The 17628-nt window shown below is 40.2% G+C and overlaps 1 protein-coding gene across 1 annotated transcript in view; it reads left to right on the forward strand.

Annotated features, from left to right (window-relative positions):
• The window catches only part of hspg2 (heparan sulfate proteoglycan 2), a 294827-nt gene that overhangs the window by 191025 nt on the left and 86174 nt on the right, over positions 1–17628 (forward strand). Inside the window, 8 exon segments of the mRNA XM_034173084.1 lie at positions 9905–9972; positions 10094–10158; positions 10247–10387; positions 11044–11235; positions 12313–12348; positions 12752–12856; positions 14180–14464; positions 14587–14640. Coding sequence (XP_034028975.1) covers positions 9905–9972; positions 10094–10158; positions 10247–10387; positions 11044–11235; positions 12313–12348; positions 12752–12856; positions 14180–14464; positions 14587–14640 — 946 coding nt within the window.

Consider the following 17628-nt stretch of genomic DNA (forward strand, 5'->3'; position numbering starts at 1 on the left):
TCAGCATTGTTTGGTTTGGACACTTGCTTAGAGTTTGGGGTCAACAGCAGCAAGGTTAGCCTAGGCTGGCATGAGCACTTGCTGGTTTCATTTGCAGGAAAGGGGTATAAGCATGTCTGGCATCTGCATCTCTCCTGATTTCTATGGTAGCCATGAATGGGCAGCATCCACAGAGGGATGGAAGATGCAAATATTTATGAATTTATGTGCTGTGTTCTGTTTTTCCTAACTGTGCTGATAGATAATAGGGTGTTTTTCTTTTCGGAATGATGTATTGATGTGTGGAATGGAAGGCCATTTTCCCTGTAGTAGAATAGATGTGTAATTGCACTGGGGTCCTTTGTTGTTATTAAACACACAGTACATCATCGCTCAGTTTCAACTTTTGCATTAAAGAAATTTGTCAAAGTAGAAATATCAGTATGTCTAGTGGAAGCCTTTAGTTTGTCTTACCTGTAGTATATCTTTTTCTTCTTTGGCTGTTTGCTTCTCAGAAATGGCTTTCTGCTTCCGCTTTGTGCCGTGCCAGTTGTGAAAAATGAAGATTTTCCTAATAATCTGTGTCCATGCACAATGGTCATATATTTTCTGGGACATAAATGTAGACGTGGCATTTATGAGAAGTCTTGTCTGGCTTATGAATCTTTGCTGCTTCAAGGGCAAAGATGATGAGGTGATTTGGGTATAAGGCAAAACTTATACATTGTTAATTATTTGAAGCTGTCTACCTGCAACACTCCTGATTCTACTGTTTTGACATTAAGACAAGAGAGGCCATCTTCAGACAGTTGTGGGGACCCCTTCCAGGAGGGCCTTCTACCTGTGGGATGTGGAGCTGAAGCAGTGTTCAATTTCAGCTGGGAAAAAGACGGCAGTGGAGATGACCATAACATTGACTACCAGTGGTCCACCACCGCTATAACCGCAACCATTATCCCTACTAGGACTCTACTGGTGACTACAGCTCATCATCGAACTAACCAGTCCACCACAGTGACTGAAGCAGGTATCGTCACAGTCATGCTGAACCGATCTGCATCTAGACTCCCACCACGCTTCACTCCCAGTCCAGAAAGAAGACACTCTAGCTTTCAACACCTGCTCCGGATTCACCTAAACACCTTTAACCAACGGCTAAGTATGTTGGAAAGTAACACGCTAGATATGAAGGAGAGTATTCATGCTATGGAGGAGCAGCAGAGTCGTCTGAGTTCCCAGCTGAAAGAGCTCATTGCTGTCCACTCAGCCTCAGAGAAAGACAAGAAAGTTAGTGAGCTGGAGAAAAGCTATGCAGATATGGATACCCGTCTTAGCAGACTTGAAGGAAGGCTGGAGATACTGATTGATGGTTTTACAGCCTTGGCTGAGGAGATGAACAAGATGAAACGCACCAGGCACATTTCCCGTTCAACCCAAGAAAAGAGGCTTCTGCCAACCACAGTTCTTGCACTCCCGCTGTATTCAACACCATCACCTGGGCCTACAGTTCCCAAAAGCCTACCTAGACCAAGACTCTCTGTGATAAAACCCACTACTACTGTTCAGAGAGCCCAGAAACGCAAACAACCAGCCACCACCAAGTTACCAGTCCATACTGTGAAAAATACCACAGAACTCCCATCAGTCACAAGGTCTTCCAAAAGTCAAGTTTCTACAAGGTCAACGCTGAGTTTGAAGACCACTCGGAATAAACCTCAAAGTACTTCTAAAGTTAAACCTCAATCAACAGCAAAGCCAGTGGGCAAGAGGCCAGCTGCTTCTACAAAGCGTGAGTCACATTCAAGCCAAACAAGGCCAAAACTAGTTAAAGAAGACGTAACGATTAAGAAATTTCAACTGGAACCGCCAGCTCATAAATCAGTACCTGCCAAAACAGAATCAAAAACCTCTCTGTTGGATAAACAGACTAAACAGAACAATAAAAAAGATGCTCCTCTACCTGTGAAAGGTGAGGGGCGAAACAAGGCGTTTAGATCAGATGCACCAGATCCACAGAAGACCCCAAGGCATCAAGAGTCTACATGTGCTTCCAAAACATTGTCAAGGCCAACAAAGGGTAGCACAAACCAACATGGAAAAAAACCTGGACACACATCTAATAAGTTGGTCTCATCATCCACAAAAACACAAGTTTTACCAAAAAACAAACAGAATGTTTTAAAACAGACAGTCAAAACAACAAAACCTACCAAATCTACAACTGCAAAGAAGAAGTCTAATCCGACAGTGAAAAGGGTATCGGAGCCTGCTAAAAAAATCCAGCAGAAGAAGAAGACAAAGCCTCATTCAGCTGTTGTGGGTCTACTGAGGCTCCTACAAGGAGATTACAAGTCTGGAAAGCAGAAAAAGAATCAAGATGGATCTCTACATGTTGTTTTGGGAAAGCTGGCTATTCCTATTAGAATTATCCCTGATGATTAGGGAATATTGGTCTCCATTTAAATAATGTTTTTTTTTTTTTTGTTTGTTTGTTTGTTGGTTGTTTTCTTTACTGGTTATATCTGTATATGTCCCAAATATTTATGTTTTATTGGAACTACATCTATGAAACCTTATGAAGGGAATGTTATGTTTTTATAGATGGACATTCCAAATGTTTACCATATGACCACTGTTTTAAGATTTTTTTTTTTTTAACACAAATGGCTTTTAAGGTGTATTTTTAAGGTGTATTTTTTTACTATTACAACTATTGCACAAGATCATGCTATGAAGAATTGGTATCAGTACCACTCATGTATATTGGTCCGTCTTGTTATGGCCAGACTACCTCTAATTTTACAAGTATCATCCCTGAGATCTCAAAACACACCACTCATGTACCTCTCAGATAGTGATTCAAAATTATATGTGTCCTGGGAAAGTCTTACATCTCCAAGCAGTATAGTACATTTAAAGCTTTTACAGACAAACTTTGATCTAAGTGGACACAACATGCAGTTTCTTTCAAAATGAATTATAAATAACTTGCCATTTGCAGTTGATACCCATTAATATACCATTTCAGAATAAAAGTCCAAATTGAAGATGTAAGGTTTTACAAGGACATTAATGTGAACGTTCAATCTAAGCCTATGCGCTTTTTTGATGATTGCAACATGATTTGGTAAAAAATTTGTTTTTAATATGTTCATTCTGTTTATTCGATAAATGTTTCTGCATAGTCTAAGATAGCTTGTGTGAAATTTTGATATGATGACCTAAAACTGGTGCTTTATCAGGAAATTCGGGTTGCTAGAACTTATACAACCCCTGGCAAAAATTATGGAATCACCGGCCTCGGAGGATGTTCATTCAGTTGTTTAATTTTGTAGAAAAAAGCAGATCACAGACATGACACAAAACTAAAGTCATTTCAAATGGCAACTTTCTGGCTTTAAGAAACACTATAAGAAATCAGGAAAAAAAAATTGTGGCAGTCAGTAACGGTTACTTTTTTTAGACCAAGCAGAGGGAAAAAAATATGGACTCACTCAATTCTGAGGAATAAATTATGGAATCATGAAAAACAAAAGAACGCTCTAACACATCACTAGTATTTTGTTGCACCACTTCTGGCTTTTATAACAGCTTGCAGTCTCTGAGGTATGGACTTAATGAGTGACAAACAGTACTCTTCATCAATCTGGCTCCAACTTTCTCTGATTGCTGTTGCCAGATCGGCTTTGCAGGTTGGAGCCTTGTCATGGACCATTTTCTTCAACTTCCACCAAAGATTTTCAATTGGATTAAGATCCAGACTATTTGCAGGCCATGACATTGACCCTATGTGTCTTTTTGCAAGGAATGTTTTCACAGTTTTTGCTCTATGGCAAGATGCATTATCATCTTGAAAAATGATTTCATCATCCCCAAACATCCTTTCAATTGATGGGATAAGAAAAGTGTCCAAAATATCAACGTAAACTTGTGCATTTATTGATGATGTAATGACAACCATCTCCCCAGTGCCTTTACCTGACATGCAGCCCCATATCATCAATGACTGTGGAAATTTACATGTTCTCTTCAGGCAGTCATCTTTATAAATCTCATTGGAAAGGCACCAAACAAAAGTTCCAGCATCATCACCTTGCCCAATGCAGATTCGAGATTCATCACTGAATATGACTTTCATCCAGTCATCCACAGTCCACGATTGCTTTTCCTTAGCCCATTGTAACCTTGTTTTTCTGTTTAGGTGTTAATGATGGCTTTCGTTTAGCTTTTCTGTATGTAAATCCCATTTCGTTTAGGCTGTTTCTTACAGTTCGGTCACAGACGTTGACTCCAGTTTCCTCCCATTCATTCCTCATTTGTTTTGTTGTGCATTTTCAATTTTTGAGACATATTGCTTTAAGTTTTCTGTCTTGACGCTTTGCTTTGATGTCTTCCTTGGCCTACCAGTATGTATGCCTTTAACAACCTTCCCATGTTGTTTGTATTTGGTCCAGAGTTTAGACACAGCTGACTGTGAACAACCAACATCTTTTGCAACATTGCGTGATGATTTACCCTCTTTTAAGAGTTTGATAATCCTCTCCTTTGTTTCAATTGACAAAAGGTGTGATCACTCCTTTTTAGATGCAGACTAACGAGCAGATCTGATTTGATGCAGGTGTTAGTTTTGGGGATGAAATTTTACAGGGTGATTCCATAATTTATTCCTCAGAATTGAGTGAGTCTATATTTTTTTCCCTCTGCTTGGTCTAAAAAAGTAGCCGTTACTGACTGCCACAATTTTTTTTCTTGATTTCTTATAGTGTTTCTTAAAGCCAGAAAGTTGCCATTTGAAATGACTATAGTTTTGTGTCATGTCTGTGATCTGCTTTTATTCTATAAAATTAAACAACTGAATGAACATCCTCCGAAGCAGGTGATTCCATAATTTTTGCCAGGGGTTGTAGTCTAGGAACCACAACTGTCTCAGCTGACTTTATGTAAAACCAGCCATCTGGTTTTGATATTTTATACATATAACCAGCAGTGTTTTCTGAGAATGACACGAGAGGAAGGGTTATGTCTCAAGTGGATAAAATAGCAGGGGAACAGATTTTGATATTTTGGCTTAGTGTAGTGTAGGCGGGCAGTGGTCTCAAACTCAAACTACCCCACGGTCACTGGCTAGATTTATTCCCCAGAGGGGCCCCTTTAAAAAATAGAACACTTTTATAAACAAATAAAACCCTGTTCCTTAAAATGATAAGCAGAGTTGTTCTGCAGATTCTGCCTGAAATGTCTCCACAAAAAAACACTGTTGACATAACATTTCCAAATTTGGGGTAGTTATGGCAAAATCCTTTGGGAATCTCAGTGCAGTGTATTGAAAAATTGGCATTTTCTTCTTCCAGCTTTTTAAAATTGAGGTTTTGTTCTATTTTTCTCACCATTTTATGCACTCTATCTCATACATTAGAGATCATAATCTGTAATTATCTTATCAACTTTTACATAGTGTGCAGTGATTATCTGTCTAATTACACAGTACGGTTTAGAGTACAATTTACTCTGCTGTGTTTACATCAGCGTCCCACTCCAAAAAGAGTGAAATCAACTCAATCATAGCAACATAATAGTAAGAAGGTGGTTGCCAGGCAGTCGGTTGTTTCTGGAAGTCTGTCATGGCCAAAGGATAGATATAAGAAATGATAGAAGAAATGTTTCAAAGACTGCCTAAAGGCTTCCATAAACAATCTGGACATTGACATCCAAGCCTGAGATACTGTGGCACTGAACCACCCGACTGACTGGAGGCAGCTATTGCAGCGGACGCCAGAAAAATTTCTGAACCAGAGAGGAAACAAACAGTGCGCATAGCCAGAACAGTCAGTAGTACATCAGCAGGTTTGGCCCAAACGTGCCCCATATGTGGGAGACACTTACAAGCCCAGATTGGGTTTATTGTCCACCTCCGGGTTGACTGCGGCCGCAGCCCACTTCCAAATTAATAAACTTCATTAATTTCATTCTTCAACTATGAAGAACATCATCAGTAAAAATGACTCTTATTGGAGTTGAACTACTTGATTTAGCACTATAGAAGAGTTGATTTCACTCTGATAGTTTGTAAAACTCTTATTTGGATTGGGACCAAATGATTGTCCTGACAGAGTAAATTTAACTTCACAAAATTTACTGTGGGGTAGTAAACTAAGCCACTCCTCAGTAACGTCAAGATGATCGCCTATATCTCAGACAAACGCAACACATTGTGCATTTTGTACCGGCGCTCTCATCAGCAGCCAGCAAGCTCAACAGGCAGCAAAACCTTTACATTCTGCTCTTATGACAGCAGAGTCTGTGTCCTTGGATAAGACACTTAATCTGCATTGTCTCAGTCAACCCAGCTATAAAATGGGTATCGGTCTTGCCTGTCCAGTCCCGTCCCGTACAGGGCAGTTGTGGGCTCTGTGGTCCTTCACACCATGAAAACTGGTGATAAGCACAGGCCCGATGGGCCTCTGGGCCAAAAAGGACTTACTTACTGTTACTTTACCACGGCAGTGACAGACTCTGGTTTTTAAACTAAAACAGTTTCATGTAGGATTATCACACATGAACAGAATGCGAGTTGAACCTATTCAAAATGAACTGCATTTCTACAACCCTTGGCAAAAATTATGGAATCACCGGCCTCGGAGGATGTTCATTCAGTTGTTTAATTTTGTAGAAAAAAAGCAGATCACAGACATGACACAAAACTGAAGTCATTTCAAATGGCAACTTTCTGGCTTTAAGAAACACTATAAGAAATCAAGAAAAAAAATTGTGGCAGTCAGTAACGGCTACTTTTTTAGACCAAGCAGAGGGAAAAAAATATAGACTCACTCAATTCTGAGGAATAAATTATGGAATCACCCTGTAAAATTTCATCCCCAAAACTAACACCTGCATCAAATCAGATCTGCTCGTTAGTCTGCATCTAAAAAGGAGTGATCACACCTTTTGTCAATTGAAACAAAGGAGAGGATTATCAAACTCTTAAAAGAGGGTAAATCATCACGCAATGTTGCAAAAGATGTTGGTTGTTCACAGTCAGCTGTGTCTAAACTCTGGACCAAATACAAACAACATGGGAAGGTTGTTAAAGGCATACATACTGGTAGGCCAAGGAAGACATCAAAGCAAAGCGTCAAGACAGAAAACTTAAAGCAATATGTCTCAAAAATCGAAAATGCACAACAAAACAAATGAGGAATGAATGGGAGGAAACTGGAGTCACCGTCTGTGACCGAACTGTAAGAAACCGCCTCCGGCCTCGGAGGATGTTCATTCAGTTGTTTAATTTTGTAGAAAAAAAGCAGATCACAGACATGACACAAAACTGAAGTCATTTCAAATGCCAACTTTCTGGCTTTAAGAAATTGAGATTGTGGCAGTCAGTAACGGTTACTTTTTTAGACCAAGCAGAGGGAAAAAAATATGGACTCACTCAATTCTGAGGAAAAAATTATGGAATCATGAAAAACAAAAGAACGCTCCAACACATCACTAGTATTTTGTTGCACCACCTCTGGCTTTTATAACAGCTTGCAGTCTCTGAGGCATGGACTTAATGAGTGACAAACAGTACTCTTCATCAATCTAGCTCCAACTTTCTCTGATTGCTGTTGGCAGATCAGATTCCTTTCCTTTAGCTTTTCTGTATGTAAATCCCATTTCCTTTAGGCGGTTTCTTACAGTTCGGTCACAGACGTTGACTCCAGTTTCCTCCCATTCGTTCCTCATTTGTTTTGTTGTGCATTTTCGATTTTTGAGACATATTGCTTTAAGTTTTCTGTCTTGATTCTGTGTAGGCTCTCAGTTGTCCAGGTGGTTTCCATAGTAGAGAAGCTTGAATCTTCGACTGGACTGGGTTGCTTGACGTGAGGACGTTTCGCTTCAAATCACAGAAGCTTCCTCAGCTAAAATTCTTGCTCTGGTAGTCTGACTTCTGTCTTGACTCTTGTAGAGAGACTCTCTCTTGTAGAATTTTAGCTGAGGAAGCTTCTGTGATTTGAAGCGGAACGTCCTCACGTCAAGCAACCCAGTCCAGTCGAAGATTCAAGCTTCTCTACTTTTCTGTCTTGACGCTTTGCTTTGTTGTCTTCCTTGGCCTACCAGTATGTTTGCCTTTAACAACCTTCCCATGTTGTTTGTATTTGGTCCAGAGTTTAGACACAGCTGACTGTGAACAACCAACATCTTTTGCAACATTGCTTGATGATTTACCCTCTTTTAAGAGTTTGATAATCCTCTCCTTTGTTTCAATTGACATCTCTCATGTTGGAGCCATGATTCATGTCAGTCCACTTGGTGCAACAGCTCTCCAAAGTGTGATCACTCCTTTTTAGATGCAGACTGATGAGCAGATCTGATTTGATGCAGGTGTTAGTTTTGGGGATGAAAATTTGCAGGGTGATTCCATAATTTATTCCTCAGAATTGAGTGAGTCCATATTTTTTCCCTCTGCTTGGTCTAATAGTGTTTCTTAAAGCCAGAAAGTTGCCATTTGAAATGACTTTAGTTTTGTGTCATGTCTGTGATCTGCTTTTTTTCTACAAAATTAAACAACTGAATGAACATCCTCCGAGGCCGGTGATTCCATAATTATTGCCAGGGGTTGTATAGCAGATCCTCAAAGTGCGTTATAACAATGCCTGCAAACAAGTGTTTCCATACTGTACAGGGTTGGGTTTGAGACCTCTGCTGTTAGAGAAAAAGTTCTAAAGGTCTGAAATCATTCGGTCATCTTCTGAAACATTGAATATGCATGCTAAATGTCACTGCACACGTATCAGTAATCACTGAGAAACCCTATTCAAGCTCTGTATAACCACAAACAATATAAAGATTAAAAAAAGACCTTATCTCAGACTATTTTGGGTTTCATATTTTTATTTAATTTGTGCCATGTTGTAGAGATTTTTCACTGTGAGTTTAAAGGGTAGAATTTTCCAAATTTGAATATAAAGAAGCCTAATTTATTTTATTTGAATGTCATAAAAAATTTAATGTGTGGGGGCACAAACTGTTTCACAGCACTGTATACCGTACATAAATGTTTTTATTTTCTCCCGGTGTGAAGCTCATTAGTGTACTCAAAATTTTGAGGTGGAATCGCAAAGTTAACCACATTTGACCAAACAGTGTATGTGTCATGAGTTAGATTTGATAGGATTTCCCCAAGCATAGCACAGAAATCCTGTTGCAGCAGTTTGTTGGCTGTTGACCCGTGAACCTGCCAGAGGACAGGTGAGGTAAGACCGACAGCCGCTGTCCTCAGGCCACCCTGCATGGATCTGTCAGCTGAAGCAGCCTTTGTTTGGGTGGCAGTGCCATTGCTTGCTTGGGTTCAAGCTGTTCTGCTTTGCTGTGGCCTTTTCCAAAAAGGAAATTCTCTCTTCTGTGGCTCTGCACATTGTTGTTTGGCTTTGGCTAACTTTGGCTTTTTGAAGCTCTCCCTTGGACGTTTGTTGAAATCTTGTCATTTTCCTCTGATTCTGGACATTTCTGTGCAGAAGTGTTCTTGAGTTTCAATTGGACACTCATATAAGAGAGATGGAATCAACATTTAGCAAATGTTGGAGCTTTTATCAGTGACTGGAGCTTTGTCAGTGTCTGTTACAAGCAGTGTTTCATTGTCTTTTCCTGTTTGGGAGAACTCAGTAACTGTGTGTACAAAGCAGATTCTGGGTGTCTGTAATTATTAGTAGGTTGTGTTGATATGATACCAGCGCTTACTGCAGACGTGTACTTACTGGGTGGATTTTAGGACATACTAGTTTTTGTGCCTTTTGTGAACATCTTTGGGTTCTGATTGTGGTGTTCTTTGGGTCAACAAGACTAAAGAGAATGATTCATTAAATATGTAAACTTTTGGGTTTACAGACACATTCCTTCTTCTTTATGTCAAGTATTTATGCATTCGCTCGTTTTATTTCAGATGTGATGCTGGATACACTGGAAACCCGCTGCTTGGACAGAGATGCATTTCCATAAACATAGTTAATGGTGTGTACTCCGTTTTGATCCACTCTACATCAGGAAACAGAATTTAACAATTTGATATATTTGATTTTGAAAAGAGAGTTGGTAGTTGCTGGAATCACATGTTCTAATGCACTGTTTACAGGTGACTGCTACATCTGTGACCAAAGAGGAAGGGAAAGTTGCAATGGCGGTGTTTGCCGTTGCAAGGTGACCATTGCATTTTATTCTGGTTGCTTTTGGGCATCAGTGGGGAACAAGGTTTGTCTTGTATCTTATGCCAGTGCTGTTGTTGCAGATGAACGTTGAAGGCCAGTCTTGTTCCACATGTAAATCTGGAACCTTCCACCTCAGTGCAGAAAACAAAGATGGCTGTCTGTCCTGTTTCTGTATGGGCGTCACTCAACAGTGCTCCAGCTCCACTCACTACAGAGACTTGGTAAGGCAACGACGCAGCAACTCTCATATTGTTCTGAATGTAAGACAACCCTGGTTATAACCTATCCCCAACCCCATTTTTTAGACATACTTTTGGAAGGGCATTCTGAAGACGTAACTTTAAATAAAGAAAATTGATTTATTTGAAAATAATGCTAATAAAAGCACATTTTATGTCATCCCCCCATTTGTGTTATCAAAAATGTAATTAGTAGTTTTAGGATGGTCTTTGTTTGGAAATTGAAAATACAGTTATACAGTTGTGATGGCTTGTTGGTGAGCCATTAATGCATATTGTTGGACAAATTGTGTTTGATGATTTGTGGTTTCAATGCATGAATTTTCAAATGTTTTTGTTTTATAAAACATTTAAAAAACTCATACACAGTCATACATGTTCACTTTAACATTTCTGTTCCAGTTAACCTTCTTTAAACCTCTTTCCTCTTACTTTTGTGAAAATGTCACACCCGTAAATGACGTTAATCAAATCTGAATGAAATACCGGTGAAATACCAGTTTCCTACTGAGACAGTTTCTTGGCCCTAGCAACTGTTGCAAACTGCTGAATTTCAAGTTTGTTTATTTGTTCACTTTGTGATTTGTCTCATTTTTATATTTTCAAAGGTTTTTCTGAGCTTTGTTTCTGTTTTGCAGGTCTCCTCAGTCTTTTCTCCAGGGAACTTCCAGGGGTTCGCTTTAGTGAACCGTCAACGCACCAGCCGTATCTCCACTGGCTTCACTGTGGAGGTTTCTACAGAAGGCACTCAGCTTTCCTACAGCAACTTTGACTACCTGGGACAGGAACCTCACTACTGGCAGCTTCCTGGGGTCTACCAGGCAGACAAGGTCAGTATTAACCTTCTGAGGTCAATAAATCTGTGAAGTTCCCTCTGTCACCTCTAGTTTCAGTCCCTGTTCTAGGCAATCTTTGTTTCATAGCCAGTCCTAGAGCCCAGAGAATGTCACATGCGTCTGTCTGTCTGTCTGTCTGTCTGCCTACAGCCTCAACAGGCTCATTCAGAGCTCACTGTCAGATAAATTCATACTGCCACTAAATCCTCATAAATGTTACAAAAACTGTCCTGTCAGGCAAAAAACACTTTCTCCTTTTTATTTAGTCCTACACACAAAGCATAGTCATAAAAACATGCAGATGGGCTGTTTTCTTTTTCCAGGTTCTACAATCCCACCCCCACCCTCCAACCGTTCAAATGACCATTTTTTTTGTGGGGGACTTTTGTACTTTTCATCCAGCCGCAGATATAAGACAGAAAACCTTTAGCCGGGAATTATGAAAGTTTTTATTTTTAATGTATTTACACTGATATGCAATTTCATTCATCTGTTACACTGCTTTTGTGACCCAAAGAGTTTGGTAAACTCATTCCTCACACCGAAACAGTTCGGCTGCATGAATAAAGGTGTATTTTAAAGATTTGAAGAATTTTCTAAAAATACATTTAGTTTTTTTTTTCAGATTTAGAGCCAAAATATGTCTAAATACAATGATTTTGAGAAACACGTGTGGACATTTTGATGTCAAATATATGGGCATTATACTTTTAAAAAAAAGGACCTTAAATTTGGAATAACTGACAGCATGTTAAAATTGAAAAAATACCCCTGAAACATGAAGTTCGTTTAGTGGCTGAACCACTTAAGACCCTAAATATGTAAAGGGGAGCTCACCAAGCTTACCAGCACTTTCTGCAAACCTACAGACCACAGTCTCACTGTGACCTGTTGCTCTCACATTTCTGCACTGTTTTCCATACTATTTCTTTTCTTGTTGTTTCATGTTGTTTCGTCAGTTCATTGCTTGTGTTTCACAAGTTTAATTAAGCTGCCTGTGTTGAATTTTCTCTGTGTGAAACCTTCTAATGCAGCGCTCCATTTTTGTGTTTGCTGCTCCACTTTCTCCAGAAAGAACCCTTTGCTCGACTGAAACGAGCAGAGCAGGTACAGTAGCGCGAGTTGGTGCTTGTCGTGTTTTGACTGGAGACTGGCCGCATGAATTTAATCTGATTTTTATTTCATGTACAGTGTTGTTTTTTTTGTTTTTTTTTTACATGTCAAAAAATACAGTATGTAATGTGGGTTCTGGCTTGATAAGGTTAAACTGTATACGTATGTCCTGTATTTTATGAATGCTTATTGCGTTCTATCATTTGACCTCCTACTGCACACAAAAAATTCCAATTTACTCCACATCACATGAGCGATATAAGTATTTCAATCAGTAACGGCCCATTAAGAGGCTTCATACACTTCAGCTTTGCCTGGCTAAGACAGTTCCTCCCAAATACCATCAGCTTATTGGTGAGGAAAGTGATCAAAGAGCTTGTTTTATTCACATCACTAGATTAAGTCAAACGTACCGGTGGAGCAGCTCAGGAAGGATGCTGATATTTGGAACCTAATGGCATCTGAACATAAAGACTCCCACAGGTCCAAAAGAACTACCCAGGTATTTTTTTTATGACATGCCTTTTGGAATAGTTTTAGTGGAATGCAGTTTTTTCTGTAATTAATGTAAGTGCTACACTGTTAGATGTAATCGAATTCATAGAGGCATGAAGAATGACTGTTTTCTCAGCCAGGAGCATGTTGTTGGGTATTGATGCTGTGTGTACATTTTAGCATGTGTGTTTGTGGCAAATACAACTATTTGCATGTGTGCAAGGGGGGATCAGAGTTACCAAAGAGTAACGTGAGGTTTAGTAAAGTCGTGAGGTTTTGGATGCTGCAAAAGTTGCCAAAATTGGTTGTTGTCTGTCTGCACTTGGTGGCTTATGTAAGAGATCAGGGGATTGGTTTGAGGATGAGGAGGTGTTGCAGGAGGTGCTGTCATGCTTCAGCAGTGGATAACTACTGCTGCCGACTTTGAAAACCTCTCACCTCTGGGTTCGCCATGTATGCGCCAGTTGTTGTGCACCTGTTTCTTAAAGGCAATGACAGGTGACACTGTAATTGGTTTATTTCTTGTTACACACAAAACACGTACGTGACTAAAGCCCTGATCACACCAAATAATAAAGCTATGAATAATGAGCCAGGTATGGATTTCTCAGAAATTTCATTGATTATTCGAATAATGAGCCATGTATATGATGTTCTTCTGAAGGAACTGCAGGAAACAGATGTTAAAAAAAGGCTACAAGGTCTTTCTCAGAGTGGAACCTGCTCTGTTCCACGTAGCCTGTCCTGTCCTTGTAGATGCCAGGTACTCAGATAATTGGCCTCTAACAGCCTCGCCCTGCGCTATTTTTGCTAAATTTTGAGCTTCATGAAATTAGTGCCATAGAGAAGAGCATCGTTATCTGAATAAACTGCCTCTAAGAGCACATTTCTTGAATAACTCGACTCGCTCAAACAAATTCATGCTACGTGGCTCATTATTCATCCTTCATTATTCGGTCTGACCAGGGCTTAATTAAGTGACTAAATGCAATCTCTGTGCATTACCTTAGAGTCGGATTAGCAACCATGCAAATAACAAACAGGAGGTGAACACACAGTAAATGCTCTTTCGATATACACTTTAGACTATGTGCCATAGCTTGTCAAGATAGGGCCCTAAGTGTTTTACATCTGCTTGATTTAGTTGTGGGAGTTTGAAATCACTGGCGTTACAATGTTTACAGTATCTCCAAGCATCATAGAGTTGGTTTGATAAGCGTGATGGAGCATGCTCAACTTATTGCAGTGTTGAAAACCAGTGCATTGTGGGAGAACTAATCCAGTGGTTACAAATTCTGTGTATCCGGTACCTCACTTTCCTCCTCCGTAGGATGATATCAGACAGCTGGATGCTGAGGTCTGGGCGCTTTTCTCTAACTTCTCCCACGGACGAGCTGCTTCACCCCTGTTCCCTCCTCCCTCCTTTCCTTCCTCCTCCAAATCCCAGACTTCTTTCTCCTCTGCATCTTCTCGGGTATCATTTCCCTCTTCCTCCTCCAACTCTTGGTGGTCTTTGCGTAATTTGAACCCACCTCCCCCTCCGTCTGGCATCTCCTCTTTGGTTAAACCGACCAGGCCCCATCCTTACTCCCCAGGCCACGCTCCTCATCAGCAGGTACAATGTGACACTCAAGCTTCTTTTTTTTTTGGGTTGCATGAGGCACTGTACTGTTCTTGGGTTACACTGCTAACTTCTTGTGTTTCTGTGTGGACTCTGGTTTTGTTGTTAATCTTTAGAGGAAGAACTTAGTGAGAAAAACGTCTTCTATTTCTTCCGGAAGTGGTGGCAAGGTAGACGGCGCCCTGACTGAAAGCCTGACTCATGCCTCTGACCTCATGCAAATTCCAAACTAGCACGCTGCTTTTGATAAAACAGCCTTCAAAGTTAATTAACAACAGATTGTCTTTGGTTCGGCCGGAGTAGTTAATGATTAGCTGAGAGACCACAGTGTTGTAAATTGTGCACGGTGGAATTTGTGCTAAAGTGGGATCTGTTTAAAAGTTACTAACCACTGGATCGTCCTCATAATTTTAATGCTCAGCAGAGTGACAGTTTCTATTGTAAACCAGCTCACGCTCACCCTAATTGCCCACTTGAGAGTAATATTGGTTTTCTTTGGGTTTTTCATTATTAGTCCATGGGCCAAGCAGGTTGTCGGCACTGCTTAAGGTGCCCAAACAACACTTAAGGCACCTTGACACTTGCCAACGAGTGCCAGCAGGTAAACGAGTCATAAACTGTTGTAAATTGTGTGTGAAATACAGTATTGTATAGTAACGAAGTAAAAATGCCTCACTACTTTACCTTAGTACGTTTTGGGAGACTTTGTACTTTACTTGAGTTTTTTTTAATTCAGCTTACTTTCACTTTTACTTCACTACATTTCGACCTTAATTGCATACTTCTACTCTGATACATTTTCTATGTGCCATGCCGTTACTCGTTACAAAAAAAAACACACACACACACACACGCACGCACACACACACAAAAAAAGTCGTGTTTTCACCCAGAGACAACTAGTGACTGCAACGAAGTCAGGCCGATTTGTCTTGAGGCATGTCCGGTAGGCTTTTTTGCAGTTGCACACTTGCACACTTGGGGAGTGTTTGTCAGGAAAATGATAATTTCTCTATATTGATTACAGACCTGCAGTGGGTCTGTAATCAACTTTTCTGCAGTGCGGCTTTGCTTTGAACCTTCAACCAATCGAAGCAGTGATTCGCAGATCGAAGCAGTGCAAATTTTTGGCACGCATTAATTTCGTGCCACTTGCTTGAACTAGTCCTGAATATTGCAGTCAGCAGACATTCCTGCAGTCAACATGCCATTTGCACACTCTCTCAAAATTTGCAACATCTGTGGCATTGTGCTGTGTAATCAAACAGCACATTTCAGAATGGCCTTTTGTTGTGGCCAGCCAAAGGCACACCTGTGCAATACTCATGCTGTCTAATGAGCATCTTGATATGCCACACCTGTGAGGTGGGATGGATTATCTCGTAATGGAGAAATGCACAGAAGTGCACAATAGGTCTTTTGTGTACGAGCATATGGAAAATGTTTTAGATGTTTGAGTTCAGCTCATGAAAATGGGAGAAAAAACAAAAGCCCTGCGCTTATATTTTTGCTCACTGTAATTACCCTTGAGACAAGATTCCAAATGCGTTCTTCACCACACGATGAGCACGGGACAACCTGCAGCTGTAGATATTTTCTTTGTGATTCTGGGAGCGATGAGAGAATAGTTTTATCAGACAAGTTCTGAGAGCAAACTTGTCATCGGCTACAAAATGATTATTTTATATAGCGTGGTGTCAAGTGGGAGAAAGCATGGCATCTAGTGGGACCAAGTGTGGCATCCAGCAGGACAAGCTGGACGCTAGGGTGGTCCCAACAAGCAAACTTCAACTTTTTCAAGGTGCTGCTTCATTTTTTGGCTCCTTTAGGGGTAAAAATAAATTGGGTAAAATTTCATGAGATTTGAAAAGTATTAATCACTGCTGCCCGGCCGCTGTTTTTTGTGACCTGCGAGTGACATTTTGAGTTATGGACTGGATACATTAGTTCATTAGTGCACGAGTGGCAGATTTTGTTACATCTGCCTCAGGTGGCATTTTTGAGGCATTCAACATCAACATGGACTTCCTCATCAAGGACCCCACAGAGTGGAAGGACAACACATCATTCCAGTCATCACAGCAGGTCCCGGATAACATTGCTGCTGCTGTTGGCATACTGTAGAGGACCACCCTAGCAGGATGCATTGGCACGAAGAATTACACGGCAGTGCGGGGATCAAATTTGCGCATGTGTCAAGGTGCTTTTAGAATCCAGGCTCAGTATACCATGGCCTACACAAACTGTGCACTCACCATCCCAGGGTGGTAGCTGTAGCCAGGTAGGGATCAGTGAAAGATTAGATGGGGTCACAATTTAAAAATGCTCCATTCATATTGAAAAGTATACCGCCTTATTTGTCTAATCGAATGTTTCAAAAAGGTATAGTTTGGACTACCTGTGACTGAATGTTATGAAGTTATGGGGTAAAACAGCAAAAATGATGACAAAGGCCAATTTCAGTTAGTACAGGGGTCAAAAGTTAAAGTTGCTTCAATATTGGGTGAGCAAATGGGGCTCTAAAAGGGACTAGTTTGCACCATCTGTTCTGCTTATTTGTCACGTAATGACGGAATATGTCATATGTCATTGAATCCAATGGAAATCTACCTTGTTTGTCAATTACTTTGCAAACCAAACATTCAATACAGTCAAAACTATTCCATTTATTAATCCTATTACCTCAAACAATAATTTTCATCACCTTTTACCAAAATTCGACCAAAATACCTTCTTCACCCCTGTACAAACTGAAATTGACCTTTGTCACTATGTTTGCAGTTTTTACCCCATAACTGCATAACATGCAGTCATAGCCCTATAATAAGACAAATAATGTGGTATACTTTTCAGTATGATAGGAGCATTTTTATATTTTGATTCTGTGTAATCCTCCCATAGCTGCCACTCTGGGAGGGCCATCATACATTTTTGTGTAGGCCATGTTATACTCAGGCTGGATTGTATGTGTTGTTTGGGCACCTTAAGTAGTACTGATTAAGTCAAAATCGGCTCTGGGTCATGACCTATATATAGTGTTTGCTGGTTTAAAGCCCCACATGTTATGCACAGATTTGCACATTGCTGACCGTGCAAGTTGTTGTAGCTGCTAGACAATAATCTACAGTGTGATGTCTATCACCAAAGTGAGTAGATGC

Source organism: Thalassophryne amazonica, chromosome 6 (assembly GCF_902500255.1).
Source record: "Thalassophryne amazonica chromosome 6, fThaAma1.1, whole genome shotgun sequence".
Taxonomy (NCBI): Eukaryota; Metazoa; Chordata; class Actinopteri; order Batrachoidiformes; family Batrachoididae; genus Thalassophryne; species Thalassophryne amazonica.